Source organism: Labeo rohita, chromosome 7 (genome assembly GCF_022985175.1).
Source record: "Labeo rohita strain BAU-BD-2019 chromosome 7, IGBB_LRoh.1.0, whole genome shotgun sequence".
NCBI classification, from domain to species: domain Eukaryota; kingdom Metazoa; phylum Chordata; class Actinopteri; order Cypriniformes; family Cyprinidae; genus Labeo; species Labeo rohita.
Window position 1 is genome coordinate 34,209,627 of NC_066875.1, and position 17,925 is coordinate 34,227,551.

At 36.6% G+C, this 17,925-nt stretch overlaps 1 protein-coding gene across 13 annotated transcripts in view; it reads right to left on the reverse strand.

Moving 5' to 3' along the window:
- The window catches only part of plekha7b (pleckstrin homology domain containing, family A member 7b), a 117,342-nt gene that overhangs the window by 40,648 nt on the left and 58,769 nt on the right, over positions 1 to 17,925 (reverse strand). For 12 of the 13 annotated variants that reach the window (XM_051116093.1, XM_051116092.1, XM_051116096.1 and 9 more), the window contains 4 exons: positions 9,087 to 9,198; positions 6,494 to 6,598; positions 6,070 to 6,142; positions 5,625 to 5,725 (listed from right to left, as the gene is read on the reverse strand). In XM_051116093.1, coding sequence (XP_050972050.1) covers positions 5,625 to 5,725; positions 6,070 to 6,142; positions 6,494 to 6,598; positions 9,087 to 9,198 — 391 coding nt within the window. Of the gene's footprint in view, positions 1 to 5,624; positions 5,726 to 6,069; positions 6,143 to 6,493; positions 6,599 to 9,086; positions 9,199 to 15,029; positions 15,129 to 17,925 lie in introns of those variants that run through there. The other variant, XM_051116101.1, reaches the window with a different exon arrangement.

Genomic DNA, 17,925 nt, shown 5'->3' on the forward strand with positions numbered 1-17,925 from the left:
ACAAGGATGTATTAAACTGATCAAAATGCAAATATTAAGCAGCACAACTGTTTGCTTCTGAAAAGCAAATCAGCATATTAGAATAATTTCTAAATTAACAATAGGTGATGAGAACTCATTGCTGTCACAGCAATAAATTACCTTTTAAAATATTTTTAAAAGTATAAAATTTAACATTGTAATATTTCACAATATTACTGTTTTTTTAATGCAACAACATTAAATAAAAACATTTTTAAAATCTTACCGACCCCAAACTTTTGAACTGTAGTGTATATACAAAAATGTAAATATAATTACAAACATTTAACAACAGACACACTTTATATTATAGTTACAGGACTGAGAATTGAACAATGACTGAATAGCATATGAGAGTGTAGAAAAGTGTGGATGATAACCAGCACTGGAAATATTGATGCAAGTGATGAAGTGAGAAAAGGAATTGGGCAATGCCAGACTGCAACAGTCCTTATCTTTACTATGAGATTCACAAGTTCATAAGGACATATCAGCATATCCCATATTCACATCAGGGAGATGAATATAAAGACCGGATTGTCGAGCTGGCATTGCCTGTTCCTGAGGAAGCGGAATGAGTCGCATGCATGCTGAAACACATCAATGCACATCGGCTATGTGCATTTTTCATCTGCCTAGGAAAATGCCATACACGGGATGGTGATGGAGTGGAGATCCTCTGATAGTAATGAATGGAAATTAAAATACCTATTCATGCAAGAGGCTGACTCAGGAGATGGCCCTTCCACCAGATGCACCCGGTTCAGCTCCCATAATGCACCAGGTCACAACAGGAAGCAATAGGCCAATAGGAATGAGAGAATAAGAGTGAGTTGTGCAAAAACAGAGGGAGGTGGATCACGGCCTATGTGAAAAATGTTAACCAAAACTAGAAGATGTGTTGAAATGTCTCTGGTTGTGAAATATCAGTCAGATAAGCAGGGTGAGGGGAAACGCAATTAACATTAGAGGCAGCAGAGCTAAGCAGAACCACGCCACTGGGAAGGCAAAAGTACAACACTCCAGAGAACAGGACAAGATGATTAATAAACATCATAACATTTAACTGCTGTAGTTAAATAAATGAATCACTTAAAGATAAGAATCATGAGTGCGTCTATACTTGAATTCGAATATATGTCACATCATTTTCTATATGAAATATAAGACCTTTCATGACTCCATGGTAATTTTTATATTCTCAAATGGTGACAAATTAGGGATGGGAATTATAAAGAATTTAATGATTTCAGTTTTGATTTTTCTTAACAATTCCAGTTCCTTAACTGTTAGTTCTGTTAACATTTAGTACCTTTAAAGGATTAGTTCACTTCCAGAACAAAAATGTATAGATGAGTTACTCACCCCCTTGTCGTCCAAGATGTTCATGTCTTTCTTTCTTCAGTCATAAACAAATTGTTTTTTGAGGAAAATAGGAGTTTTCTGTGAATTTGAACTTGCAAAATGTAGTTTAAATGAAGCTTCCAAGGGCTCAGCCGAGGAAAAAGGGTCTTATCTAGCGAAACGATCAGTTATTTTCTACAAACATTTACAATTTATCTTGTCAAGCTGTTTGATGTGCATGCGTACTCTGTGCAGTTCCAAGACAGATAGGGTATAAAAAACTCACATCTCATTTTCTCCTCCAACTTCAAAATCGTCCATTTGACCTTCTTTGTGCGTTTACTTTGTAAACACTGGGTTGGTACTTCTGCAGCGATGTAGGACGATTTTGAAGTTGGAGGAGAAAATGAGATAGGAGTTTTTCAACATACCCTGTATTGAACGGGACTGCACAGAGTACGGATGCGCATCGCAGAGCTAGACAAGATGAGCATTTGAGGTTAAAAAGCATATAAATTCTCATATATTTTTTTAGAAAATAACCAATTGTTTCGCTAGATAAGAGCCTTCTTTCTTGGCTGGGATCGTTTTGAGCCCTTTGAAGCAGCATTTAAACTGCTTGCCTCAAAAGAAAAAAATTCTTTATGACTGAAGAAAGAAAGACATGAACATCTTGGATGACAAGGGGGTGAGTACATTATTTGTACATTTTTGATCTGGAAGTGAACTAATCCTTAACTTAAAAACATAAACACAAATATATATGCGTTATATATGTGACATATTCACAATCCAATTGGCCTTATTTATGTATCAAACAACAGCCATAACAAATATTGTTAAAATGTTGTTGAAACCAAAACATTTCTTTCAATAAAATGTAGAAAATACTACACAATGTCAACAACCAAACAGCTGACTCACTAAAAAGTACTCATACTCATAAGAATTACTAATACGTGAATTGAACTTTTCTGATTCACTAAAAAGAACCTAATCACTAGAGTCAAGATTCAGATCGCACTGGTCATGCAGATTTCAGAAAGGGTTCACTAGTAACTCAAATATGCTGCCTTGACCAAGAGATTATATTGAAATAAAAAGTTAACCTTACTACAGACTAGGGCTGTCACAAACAATTACTTTGGTAATTGAGTAATCTGGCGATTATTCTGATGATTAATTGGGTAATCGAATAATTATAATAATTTTTTTTGTGATAATAAAAATAGACATAAGCTAAAAACATATATAACAGCATATATAATAGCAATGAAGCAATAATAATTAGTTCAAACAAAGTATCAAAAGCAAGTAATCATACGCTGCACATATGTAAATGATAACAGTTTGTGTGGAGCAGAATTTACCGTGATATGCACATACGTAATCTACACGCTACATGCACATGCTACAATAATTAAAGTGCATACATTAAGCCTGCATCGCATACGTTTATATTTAACTAAATCATAGCATTTACAATAGCATTACGCGTTATAATGCGTTTCATGGATTCTCGTCCATGGAATGTGCCACTTCCGGTACTTTGCCGGTTACTCGACACGGGCAAAATGCAATCAGGGTTTTTTAAAAACGAATACTCAAATTGAATTGAGGCATTTGTGACAGCCCTACTACAGACAGTTCTAAAGATATCTTAATATTGCAGAAAATAAACATGCAAGACACATATACAAAATGCCGGCAAACTAATTAATTGCTGACTAAGAGAAGACAGTTAGAGTAGAAAACATTAGACAAACAGCAGACCTTGGGGTCTAATTCACATGAAAATAAAGCAGCCAGATGTTCAAATAGCTGCTGGCTAGTTTCACTGATGGAGATCTCCTAACTAACAACCTGCTAATTAACACCCATAGCGCCAATGAGAGAACAAGGCCTCTCACCTTGCTCTGGTACATTACAGACTGTAGGGCAAGTAAGAGAGAGGATATTAGAAATAGAGTAGATGTATAATTAATCTGCCTGCTGGCACAATAGTCAAACAAATTCCAGCACTGGGGAATACAGGCAGGGTAATGGAGTTTGAACAATGCACCGTGTACCCATAGGGAAGGATGACTGAGTGGGGGAAATGAATGAGCTGCAGTGATGGAATCAAACATTCCTGGAGTATTGTTCTTCAGAAGAGGCTTTGCTTCAGGAGGAGACTGAGGTAGATTTAGCAAAAAAAAGCAAAGCTTGATACAAATTACAAAGTTAGAGGTTAGTAGAGAAAAACTGCTGTTTTTCCACCTCCATGGTACAAAGGTTTAAGCCAAACTTGATTTTCCAGAGCAGTAGGTATAATATAAATGATTCGAAGCCTTCTGGGATATTCTGCTCTTAAACATTATTTCACTGTCCGCCAGACCGCAGTAAACAGTGAGTTTGTGAGGCTCAATGGAAGCTTGCCATCAACAGGCCTCACTTAGAAAAGGGTTTAGATAATGATGTTCCCATGTCTACTCTGTGAAAGAGAACAGGACTGTGAAAAACTTGTTGAACAATTTGTGAATTCCTGTGAGCAAACAGCAGCTTCAGTGATGACAGCACTGTGCTGACAGACATCGAGGGGAACAATACTGGTGAAAAAAAGACAGGCTGTTCCAAATTTAAAGGATAAGTCATGAGCTCTGAGACACAGTGTTTTACCACATTTAAAGCATGCTGGAAGACAACACAAAGCTCATTACAAAACTTAAAAACTGGTGGTATCAGCAATATGATTAAAAAAGAAAATCAATAAATAATTTAAAATTGTTGTTTTAAATAATTAACCCTTGTGCAACCTTTTGGACGTTTTTGTCCTTTTCAGTTTTTTTTTTTTTTATCATTTTGCCTGTGTTATTGCCAGCTGCATAAATTTTGGCACAGGTGTGTATTTTATTGGAGTTTTACTATTTCACCCCCATTTCCTTAAATAAATCTATTTTGCACTAGGTAAAAAAAATTGTTCCTCTCAGGACCTTAAAGACAAAAACGTCCCCATTGAAACCCATTAAAACTGCTATTTTTAAATCACAGTGCGATTTAACTGCAAAATGATGCAATTTTTGTTAACAGACTTTCATTCCAAATTTTTTACAATTTTTTACCAGATGGTGCCATTTTTTCAGATTTGGCCAATAAAGCAAATCCTCGCTTTATTCCTGTTTTCTGCTTCTGTATATTATAGAGCCAACGGGATAAATAATGCAGCTATAATTGTGTGGGTGTGTTGGTATGGATGTCATAATAAAATTTTGTGTGAGTTTGTAATATTTAAGAGAGAAAAAAACTACTGCAAATCACAAATCCAACCACTGTGTCACTGTGTGAGTTTTGCTGGCATCTAATGGGGAAAATATGGTACTGCACCCAAACAAAGTCTTACTGAAAGCTCATTTTTTGAGATATCAACCTCAAATTTGAAACACAACTTGTTTAGATTTATGACTTTGATTTTCTAGCAAGTTTAGAGTTCAACATGTTTCATAAAATATATATTTCATATAAAATATAGTTAATAAAGCATTTTCATAAACTTAAACCTCTATAACTTTTGTTTGGTTTCACTTTTTAAATTTTCTACTTCAACAATAATCTGCCATGGGTCCTTTTTAAAATGAGGAGCACAAACTTAACTCTGTGCTCCCAAACTTCAAATTGTTATGACAATTTTCTGACACAGACATTTTTGGCCACTATATGTAACTTTTTCTTATTGACGCACAAGGGTTAAATATAGTACATAATAGAGTACTTAAAAATATAAATTATTTTTAAAAACAATTCCTTCCTTAAAGTTCACTAACTATACTATTTACAGCTTCTAAATTTTAATAGTTTGTACAGCCTGATGTATTCATATAAAATATGAGACATTTTGAACCTGGCTTATTCTATCCAATTTTAGAGCCAGAAATCTTTTTTTTTTCATAACAAGAAAAATGATACAGAATATATTAGGTAACTGAGTAGAGGAACATAATTAGTTAAAACAAGCAGAGTTTTAGTTGAGTCCCTTATGAGGTTGTGAGCACCCTGAGCGAACAAAGCTTACTTAGTGATCTGTGTGGTCAGAAAAGGGCAGAGACAGGAGCTAAACAACTGCAACATTAATCAGTAATTTCTGACTGCTGCCCACACAACACCACTGATAATATGCCACATGACACAGACTTCCTGTGGGCGTAGCCAATGAAGCCAGTGAAGGTGAGCCTACACACAGGAACAGAGTAGCATTAGAGTGCATATTATCAGGATGCTCTTACCTTGAAGGCGTACTTGCGGCTGATGTGGTCCTCAGGTTCCACAGGGGAAATGACATAGCTGGGCAGGGGAATGCTACCCAGAACTGTCTCCTCTCGACTATCTGTGAGCAAAGTACAAATGTTAGGTGAAAATGTTTGAAAATGGTTAGATTAGAATTTGGCAATAGTTGGCAACACTATCAAACAGATAAACACTTTGCCCAGCAAAAAGATTAAATATGATCAAAACAGTATTACTTAATGTGGACTGTGTTAATATCATATGATTAACCAGTATGATCTATGCAAGCAATAGAGATAAAACGTAGTAAATTATAGGTACTCCGATAATAAAGTACTAGAGAAATGGAGTGTTTTACTTATAAAAATAAAGTGATTATCGTGCAATAAAATTAGAGACTGTTTTAGATAATTGCAGCTAATTAAAGCTGAATATTAAACTCACCTTTATAGTAAAACAGGCAGTAATCAGAAAGCACAAACCATTTCCTCTTCCACAGTCTCATGCCTGAGCTATCCTGATGGCGAACGAACAGTAACATTTCAGCCCACAAAAACATTTTCAGATGTTATCTTTTAAAACAAAAACATTAAAATAAAAATAACACTCAATTCATCATCTATCATTACCAACCAATGTAAATATATTATAATTATTAGCATTTAATTGGAGTCCCCTCTGTTCAGACTGAATATTTATTTAATGTTATGTTGTATAACATGCTCAGTTAATCAGTTTATTGCCTGTGGGTCTTAGTTCATCAAAAGGCCTAATTAAGAGCTAATCTAACATCTGAACACCATTCATTTCAGATCAAAATCAGATTCTGTAATCACTCTCATAAGGGTTTGATTTCTGAGGGCCGCACCTGTTTGTAGAGCCATCCTCTCACCACCACTGGGACATTAGGGTTCCTTTTGATGGAGTGGTCGCGCTTGCCAAAGCAGTGCACCTTCCCACTGGGTTTCAAACTCTGTGGTATTTAAAAGAAAAAAGAAAACTGTTTTATTTCATTTGATTAAAAATGCATATATACACATGCACCAATATGATGAAGTGGCATCCAAAAGTATTTTCTGGGGCCAATTTGTGTCCAAGGAAAACACTTTTACTGCAAAATGCTTACAATAATAGCCCTATGAAGTTCGGCTCAACTGATCATTTGTCAACCCAAATATGCACAGAGGGTCCACACAGTTTTCTTAAATGTGTTACTTACGTAACACAGTAAAATGACATTTTTATAAAAAAAAAAAAATGATGCCCACCAGGAGTCTGGTTCATTACCAGTAAAGTGTGTGTGTGTGTGTGTGTGTGCGCGCAGAGATGAGGGCCTCTGGGATTGATCGATCGGTTTGTGAAAGCTCATATGATGCTGACACAGTCCTGTCATTGACAGGCCAGCATCAGACTCTTTACCACACTGTGACACAGTCAATGTGTGTCAGGCCAGGTCATTAAAACTTCAATGTATCAAAATCCCTCTCTAAAAGGAAGAAATATATGCATTTCCACTACCAGAGAAGATCTGAGCAAAACTAAGACATGTATGCATGCAAAAGGAATTATAGTAAACAATAGAGATGTAATAATATCAAAATCTCACAACATGATAATATTGCGATATGAAGTTCACAATACAATATTTATTGCTATATTAAAAAAAAAAAGAAAACATATTAAAACTTAAAGTTAAATAATTTTAGCTAATGCACTTTGAGAGTTCAAAATTTAGAGCTCCAATCCATGTTCTTAACTAAGAAAACTAAGAAAAAAAGTCTCTTTTTTTATATATAAAAAAGTCTCTTTTTATATATAAAAAAGTCTCTTTTTTATATGTGATATACTGTCTCAGTCTAGATTACATTCACACTGGTGTTTTTAGCAAGCCAAACAAATTAGAACAGAATAACAATAATAATAACAACAATGACAGTAATAACCATATATTGTAAAACAAGTGCACAGTAAAATAAATGAAAATTAATATTTAATAGGTATTATTTTTGCTTTACACTAAATTACAATACTTTTTTCCTAATTTCTACACTTGAAAGAGACATTTTGAATTTGGACTACATTTCAAACTGCTAGCTGTCAGCAATTTATACTGCATTTTTAAGCTTTTATTTAGACGGAAATGGCAGTAGAGCTTTTATTTTGAAGGAAAACTCCAGCTTTAGTGAAAACAGGCTTACAAAAACATGTCTCACTACAAATCTAGTGGAATGCTGTAATCGTCTGCCGAGAAAATAAAGCATAACTGGTGGCCATTGCATTCCCAAACACACTCTAAACTCACACTACATGCAATAAACAAGTTTGTTGCATTCATTCACTGTAAACAGAGATGTTCTGAGGTACGGAAAACAACAGCGCGTGTGCTTCGCTTTAAAATGCACCGCGAAAAACAGACTTGATGAAGGGTCATATGGCCCAAAACACAAACCTTATGTTAGAATAAGAAGTTTAAATATATTTTAAAAACAACACTTTTTGCCCGGAAGACCTATCGTGTCATATCGTTGTGTGACAATGATAACATCGAGACAGATTTGCTATATCACATTAACAATATCACGATATTGATAATATCATTACATCCCTAGTAAACAACACGTTATTCAAATATTTAAAAATACATATATGTATGTTTTAAAAAATGTATATAATTAAAAACTATATAAACAAAATTGTGCACATATATCACATACATATGTAGATTCATATATACACACACACCCTTTTATATATTTTAATTAAAATTATGTATAATTAATTATATTTATATTATATTATTATTAATTACATATTTTAAATTGATTAAAAACACTCAGACCCAGTCTGAAATATGCCAGCTTGTCAGGTCTTTGACCTCTAGTATAGCGCACATTCTGTACAGCCTGGAAAAACTCTATAAATGGCAGTGCATATTCATGCACCAGACCAAGACTATTAGGGGCACCAGTAAAACAGTTCTACTGCTTTTGCACCTACAGTGTAACTGTGCCACACATGCTCAGATTTAATTAGCAGGAAGTAGCGAGAGACATTCTGTAAATTTCTCAATCCCCTGCAGATGTTCTATGCAATATTACCTCATGACCTCTGCACAACGCAGTCGACCCGCACAGGAGTTTAAGTCCAGCTTCTCTGGTGCTAAAAAAATCAGTAACCTATTATACCTTCTTCTTGGGTCATTTATCAAAATTGGAGGAATATAGCAAAAATAGATGAGGCCAATTTACTCTCCTCTATTACCTATAAAAACATTATCAGTTTTCAATATGATTTAATATAAGATACACACACATATTACGAATGGTGAGGCTCTCTAGATAATTAGCCAGCTTGGCACTTTCAGGCACCGGAAGTGCTCTGCGTAAATGTTTGCCTTTATTGAGAATCAGCACCACGACAGACCGCATTAAACCAGCAGTGATCGAGGCTTGACTTCTCACCCTGGATCCTGAGGTGGTGTCTGCAGGGGATGAGGAGATGGCAACAGAGGACTCGCTGACCATGCTGGGAGGCCTCGGCTCTGGTGGTGGCTTGGACATGCGTAAATTTGCCCTGCAAGAGTCAGAACAAAAAAGATATGATCTCTAAAAATGTATAAGGTGTGGTTACTAATACACAGTGAAATCAAGACACATTTTTGTAATTTAATACCCCAAAAAGTAAAGCAGAGACTCAGAACCACTCAAGTAACACACTGACAAACAGTTTCCCTGAGGGCAAACAGGGAATAGTAGTCAACAGACAATATCTCAGCATACACCGCTCTAGTGAGAGTATTCTCAGGTGACCTAGATATGGTAACAGTGACAACACATTAACAAAAATATGCTAAAGACAGATTCAGTGCCTGTCAATCAAGTATCTATCTATCTACCATCAATTTATCTATACAGTACCTATCTACCTTACATACAGTACATCTACATACCTATCTTTATCTTCCTACCTAGCTATATCCACCTATACATACCTACCTACCTACAGTACCTATAACTACCTGTACCTACAAACTCGAAGTGTGCTAGAATAGCCGACCGGTCGACATTGAAAACATTAATGTTACTTTCTGAAAATAACACATTATTTTGGAAAGTGGATATTTGGAGCAGATAACAAACTCTTCTCATTTCACCTGAGACCTTTCATGCATACAATTTCGTCATGTCACTCAGTATCTGCTCAGAAATGTACGCTTGGATGACACCAGTTTAAAGGGGGAAAGATTATGAATGAAAGGGAAAGAGAGATTTTGTTCACTTTTTTTATGTTATCTCTGTATAATGCCTAATAAAATACTGTTTATCAGCACTGTTTTGTTTACAGTGGTAACTGCTGATTTTCTGCTTGTCCAAAAGCGCTACTTAATGTCAGAGAGTGCATCTGCATTTTCATTCAGCATGTCTGCTGCTTTTATTGTCAACATACAGTTGAGGTCAAAAGTTTACATACACCTTGCAGATTCTGCAAAATGTTTTTTGTTTTACCAAAATAAGAGGGATCATACAAAATGTATGCTATTTTTCATTTAGTACTGACCTGAATAATAATATTTCACATAAAAGACGTTTACATATAGTCCACAAGAGAAAATAATAGTTGAATTTATAAATATGATCCTGTGTTTTTTTGTTTTGTGATAGTTGTTCATGCGTTTCCTGTTTGTCCTGAACAGTTGAACTGTCTGCTGTTCTTCAGAATTTATTCTATGTATTTGAACTCTTTCCAACAATGACTGTATGATTGTGAGATCCATCTTTTCACACTGAGGACAACTGAGGGACTCATATACAACTATTACAGGAGGTTCAAACGCTCACTGATGCTTCAGAAGGAAACACAATGCATTAAGAGCTAGGGGGTGAAAGCTTTTTGAATTTGAAGATCAGGGTAAATTTAACTTATTTTGTCTCCTGGGAAACATGCAAGTACCTTCTGTAGCTTCTCAAGGGCAGTACTAAATGAAAAAAATATGATGAATTTAGGCAAAACAAGAAAAATGTACTCATCTCCATTCTGTTCAAAAGTTGCACAAGTCCCTCAGTTGCCTTCAGTGTGAAAAGATGGATCTCAAAATCATAAAGTCATTGTTGAAAAGGGTTTAAATACACAAAAAAGCTAACCTGAAGAATAGCAGGCAGTTCAACTGTTCTGGACAAACAGGGGACTCATGAAGAACTACCACTAAACAAAAAACACAGCTGTGGGTCATTCAGTTAGCAACACAGTATAAAGACTCAAGTGTATGTAAACTTTTGAACAGGGTCTTTTTTTATAAATTCAACTATTATTTTCTCTTATGGACTATATGTAAACATCTTTTAGGTGAAATATCTTACTCAAGTCAGTACTAAATAAAAAATAACATGCATTTTGTATGATCCCTCTTATTTTGGTAAAATTTAACATTTTGCAGATTCTGCAAGGTGTATGTACACTTTTAACCTCAACTGTACCTACCAACATATCTATCCATCCAGCTAACTACCTACCTATATCCATCTGTCCACCTGAAACCCTAACCTTTACTCCACAGTCAAAACGGTATTACTGTCCCTCATTTGGAAGCTAGAGGAACCCCATATTTAGTTTGTCTGGTTGTGAGCACCCTATGGATGAGGAGAGTGGAGGAATGCACTGCGGATGAAGAATGCAGGGCATTTGCAGAAGCCACATGATAGGTCACGGTCACTACACTGCATGAGTCTAACAGTTCCCCTGGAATTACAGTAAAGAGAGTGTAAACACTCTTATCAAAAGCAATGTTTGTTTGTTAAATGGGTGTTTAATAGTAAATGATAAACCAAACGTTTGTGAAATGCCAGAGCCTTGATCGCTGTGATACAAATGCCTTAATGCCAGGCTGCTTCCTGGAAGTATTTGAGTCCATTTTTCTTCCCTAATAAGGAGAACTGCATAAAAAGCTGCATTGAGATTCAGGTGATGCTAATGTAACATTCTGGGTAAATCAGCAGAGAGAAGAGTGGAACGCCAGCGAGATGAGGGAGAAGGGGGAATAGAGGACAGAAGAAAGGTGAAACAAACTGTCAGAGCTGCCACTGCAGGCAACAAATAAAAAACTTCCAAATACTGTCAAAGAGAAGTGTCAGATTCAGAGACCGCAAGGAAAGGTATAACCTACAGCAAACGCCACCAGAGAGCTGCACCGCTCAACTAAACATCTGTCATATTTCTAAATCTCCTTCAAGGAAATGACAAGGCATTTTGGACTGGTACCCAGGGAGTTATAATTCATCGGACAGACAGTTGCCTTTTCCCGTAAACATGCTAAATTAATTTGTTATTGGGTAAATAGTTTATATGACGGGCACTCTGAAAACAAAACACTTTGAACTAATTCTGGGGGCAGAGCCAGACAGCAAAGCCACAGAGTGCCTATAGTCTGTCTGATGCATAATACATACAAAACGGACTGGAGTTGGATTGGCTGGCTCAACACATCTTCCAGGAGTAAGGGTGCACAAGTTTTTTTGGTCAGTGTACCTGGAAACAAAGCTGTTCACACGGTACCAGGCTGCTCACATCTATTTTCTCTTCCCTCATTCTACCTTGTAAGCTCCAGCTCTGATTTCAGCTTTGTACACCACTAAAACCTTATCCACGTTGTTGAACAATACCTATTGGTGGCATCAAATCTCTGCAAGATAAAAGCTTAGTTAAAGGCACTCACTAGTAAAAAACAAGTATATTTAGGGGTTCAAGCAAGTAGCGCTGAAACTCTACTGTAATTGTTAGAGTGGCCAAGGATCAGCAATCTCCATGTAAAACTGAGCGGGCAGACCAAACCATAAGTTATAGAGACTTAAAACCATCTACAACATTACCAAGACTCGCCCAAATCGCCAAGAAGGAGGTGACTACAGCAATCAAAAGTACAAAATCGCTCACAACTGCTTAACAGTCCTTCGGCTCACACCGGACAAAACGCATGCCTCAGATTCACCCGTCACCCTGATAAATTTTCAGGTATTTAGCTTTTTTTGAAAAACCTACTTTTGCAAACTAGTCCTAGGTTTTTCACCTGATCAGAACCAAACTAGTGCAGGAAGATCCTCTCAAGAGTGAATATCAATAATTAATATAACAAAAAAAAAAAATAATAAAAATCGCAAAGGGCCAGCAAAAATTTTCTAAAGGGGCAGGGCTGAAAAAAGCCTTTACTAAAATGTCTATAACTTTTGAACAGAATAAAGAAATGTAACGTAAGAACTGAATCTGAGGTCACATGAAAAACAGGCACAGAGCTTGGCCACTTGGTAGTGCTATAAGAAGAAAAAAACATAAAAACGACCATGACCGTTTGTCCTGTTGATATAAAAATTGGTATGCATGGTCTTGGTTCAAAGTGCCACAAACATCTATAAGGATATTTGCACATCAGAAAAGGGGCCTGTCCAAATATACCCAAAACCCTATAAAGCCTAAACAAAAACTCTAAACTTCACAAAACCTGGTGAGCACATGCAACAGGTGATTCTAAACAAGCATGCAAAGTTTTAGCGAGAACAGACCAAAGCTGACGCTTTAACAGTCATAAACCTTAAAAACTTCATATTTCTATGGCAAATTACCTGGATTTGCTGTTTTGCTGTGAAAAGTGAAATGCTGTTTTGAATCATTGATTTAGGAAGTTACAGGCTTGCTGAATAATATGTAATGTCATTTTTGTATATGTTTAAATGCCTTTAAGCGTCTGAACCCTGGTAAACGCTGCTTGCAGCTATATTAATAATTGGAACGGTGTATCTGTTTTGGTGAGTCATAAAATACAAAGAGAATTTACTGTAAAAATACAGCATTCTTTATTACTTTCTAGATGGACTACAAATAATTTGTTGCTATTTTTAAAACAGTTTCTAAATGGCATGTAAAAACAAAACAAGACAGCATTTAGTATCTCACATGCTAGTCAGACTGTCTCCTCCTGTGTAAACGGGTGACTCTTAGCTTGAATTAATAGCAAAAGTGCACCAGACAGTCAAAAGTCTGGTTATGCGAGACTAGGCCTACAGTAAGTGAAACAAAAACAGCAGCACTGGTACTCGAGCATATAATTGAGTCTATAAAATGCAGTAGTCTCTCAGAGGCCTTCAGAGTAGTAACACAAAGCTCTCTTACTGACAGCCCTGTCTCTCAGGGACACTCTTTTAGAGAACCATCTGAAACCCACACCATCACTGAAATCACACAGAAGGTGTGGACACATCTGGTGAACTCTGATGTATGAGTGGGCTGAATCTAGAACACGCTGAGAGAGCAGATAAGTGAAAAACCTACTGCTCTTAAATCATCAGCTTCATATATCTAATAACACACTTGGGACATAAGGGTATAATTGACCCAATGTGAGGGGAGAAGCGTTGGGAAAAGCTGTAATAGCATAATAGAGCTGTATCTGGCAGAATATTATCTATTCCACTTGAATTTATTTGCATTTAATAAAATATTAGTATTGCATATTAGTATAAGGTTTTTTCACCATATTCAAGCCTGCTTATATGCATAAGACTGTGTAACCCAAAGCCCAACGACTATGTATTTTCTTTTATAATCAACAACGAACATAACATTCAGTTATACCACGATAAAATATAATAAACTAAACCATAAATAATGTTTTAAAAATTTCTATTGCATCACACTTGAAGCTGAGCCAGTTTTTGTTCACACAAATCTACAAATATGAGTGCTGATAATAGAAAATAAACCAGTGAGAAGTAATGCATGATGCAACTGAACAAGGTCATCAATCCAAAAAAAAAAAAAAAAAAAAATTGATTATGCTGCTAAAACTCACTAAAGCAAGCAGATTTCCAAGCCACATGTCAGGCTGACTCCACGCTTTTCATAGGCGCTGGAGCTTACAGTAAAACACAATAACCCTTGTCCGAAAAAACTGACATATGCGCACACAGACAGCCCCTCAACAAAACCATTAACAGCTTTTTTTTCCTGAGGAATGTGAGAAGTTCCTGTAGTGTGACAGAGTCAGGAGGTGTTTGTGGCCTATGTACAACATCAAAACAGCAGGAAGCTACAGCAGCATTGTCATGGGAAGAGCCTCTTTTTTCACTGCGCAAACTGGCTTCCATCCACATTTGTTTTGAAGTATGTTTGCACCCTGGGACTTACTAGTGTTTTATCTAGGCTTTGTATTATTTACCTGCACTGTCTTTTGAATGGATAGGCACAGAGGGCTTGAATTTTTGCTGGAAAGATGACAAAGATCCTAGCTGAAGCTTACATGAAGACCCCATTCTGCTCCCAAATGCTCAGAGCTTCAAAAAGGAGGAGCCTCAGACCCAATAACCTGGTTAAGTTACATAATACATAGCATGCAGTGGTATATAATTAGTTCCACTTACTTTACATGATGATACAGGAGTTTTCAAACTGCTACCAAAAACCCCAGCTGACTGTACAATATCTTGCTTATTGCACAACTACCTACCAAATATATAAATCAAAGGACATGAATTATTCATTTGGTCAGATTATTGAACAACGTGATAAAGAGGCATGAAAGAAAGGATAATGGTCAATTAATATACAGGGCCTTGCGAATGTTATGTTAAACTGCTTTAAATCACTTATTTTTACATCAATCTACATTCCATACACCACAAAAAAATTACATACATTGCAAAAGTATTCAGTCCCTTAACTCTTAATACTTAGCTGAAGCACCTTTACAGCCTCAAGTCTTTTTGGGTATGATGCAACAAGCTTTGCTCATCAGCAACTGGCAATTATCTGCCATTCTTCTCCTCACTTTTTCACTTCTCAAGCTCTGTCAGGTTGGATGGAGTAGACACACATTTTCAGGTTCCTCCAGAAATATTTGATTGGGTTCAACCCCAGGCTCTGGTTGGGCCACTCAAGGGCATTCACAGAGTTGTCTATAAACCATTTTTGCTGTGTGCTTTGGCTCATTGTTCTGTTGGAAGGTGAACCTTCTGCCCAGTCTGAGGTTCTGAATGCTCTGGACTGGGTTTTCATTAAGGCTATCTCAATATTTTGGTGTACTGAGCTTTTCTTCTACTCTGACGAGTCCCTCAGTCCCTACAGTTAAAAAACAGCCCCACAGCATGATGCTGCTACCACCACACTTTTTACCACTGTGGAGATGGTACTCTTAAGGTGATGAGCAAGGCCTGGTTTCCTCCATACATGATGCTTGGAATTGAGGTACATCAGACTAGAAAATATTGTTTCTCACAGTCTGAGGGTCCTTCAGGTGCTTTTTTGCAAATTCCAAGTGTGTTTTCATGTGTCTTCACTGAGGAGAGGATTGAGTTTTGCCAAAATACCATAAAGCCCAGTTCGGTGGAGTGTTGCAGTGATGTTTGTTCTTCTGTAGTTCTCTTCCATCTCTGCATATGATCATGGAGCTTAAATGGAGTGACCATCAGGTTCTTGGTCACCACTCTAACCAAGGCCCTTCTCCATGAATTGCTCAGTTTGGCTAGAAGGCCAGTTCTAGGAAGAGTCCTGGTTGCTCCAAACTTCTTCCATTAAGGGTAACAGAGACTACATGCTTCTGTGAACATTCAAGGCAGCAGAATTTTTTCTGAACTCTTCCCCAGATGTGTTGCTTGATCCAATCGTGTTTCTGAGCTCTACAGGCTCGTACAGGTTGCTTTTTTTGCCCTAATATGCATTTTCAGCTGTTAGACCTTTTATTAAGACATCTCTGCCTTTTCAAATCATGACCATTCAAATGAATCTGCCACAGGTTAACTTCACTCGAACATCTACAAGCAATACGAATGCTCCGGAGTCAAATTTCAAGTAACCCAGGTAAGGGTACGAATACTCATGCAATGGAATCATTTAACTCTTTATTTTTATTCACTTTGCAAAGATGTTAAAAACCTGTTTTTGCTTTGCCATTAAAGTGTATAGAGTGTAGATGATGTTGGAAAAAAGTAATTTAAAGCAGTTTAACCTAAGGCACCAACATAAAATGTGAAAAAATGAGGGGGTATGAATACTTTTGCAAGGCACTGTAGTTTATAAACCATTAAACAAAAATATCTGCCTGCAGAATGCCACAAATGATCTAACATTATTAATAATATTTATATATAACTAGTACTGTCAATGGATTTAAAAAAATCCTAAAAAAACAAATTAATCACACATTTATTCTGAAATTAATTGTGATTAATTGCGATTAATCACACCCAACATTAAATATTTTAAATATACTTTTCTTCAAATTAATGTAGAATTAACAAAGACAGTATTTTTTTTTTCTTTTTTTCACCTTTTTTATGACTGAAGGTGGGTATCACTGATACCAATACTACTGATGTCTCTAGGACATTTTTTTCCTAATATTTATCAGCACTCTTTACTTTACCGACCATTTTCAAAAGTGAAATGAACTTTAATGTACATTAACTGATGATCTGTTAAACATTATATAATGCACTAATGTTCATTAATTATGTTAATAAAAGTCACCAGTAAGTGTTTTATGGAGTTTGGCCATTAAAGGACTGAATAATTTATACAAAAAGGCAGTCAGCCTTTGTGTTAGACAATGCACCATGCCCTAGTGTTTGTTGAGATGTGCACTGTGCTCAGATTAGCCATTCAGATCAATAGTACTGCACTACCAGGGGATCTGGGGATCACTCCTATCACTGCACACATTTCCACTGACATCACCACCAATGGGATCGCAGAACACATTTTAGCCCTTCACTGAGGAAGGGTGGGGGTATGCAGCGGTATTAAGGGCACCCAGATCAACGGAAATATCAGCATTCTACATATTTAGGCAGGGTGTGTCTGTGCCAGTCGACTTCACTGAATACATATTCTCCAGAATTCAGAATCTACAATTTGCTAACACACACCCATGGCAACCTACAGCAACAATCTGCTTGTGATGAATGATTTTGATACGTCTCTGCTGACATCATAACATATTTCAGGAGGCTTTTCCCAAAGATCAGCACTGATCACAGCTGTTAGGGTGAGGTTAGTTTCCATAGCCAGATCACTAAAGGAAAAGGCAGGGTTGATAGGGAGAGAAGAGTGAATGAGGCCGGACTCATGCTTAAAATAGCACATATGAGCAGCCAGAAGTGGTAACTATTCCAGTTATGTCCTGTAACTTCACTATCTCTCTCTTCTACAAACCACAGGCATGCAAGAGACCACAGAACATTAAGTCTCACCGTCTTATCAACACAGCTGCGAGTGACAAACTTCCTCTCTCACTTAACACATTTGGCCATGATCTTTATC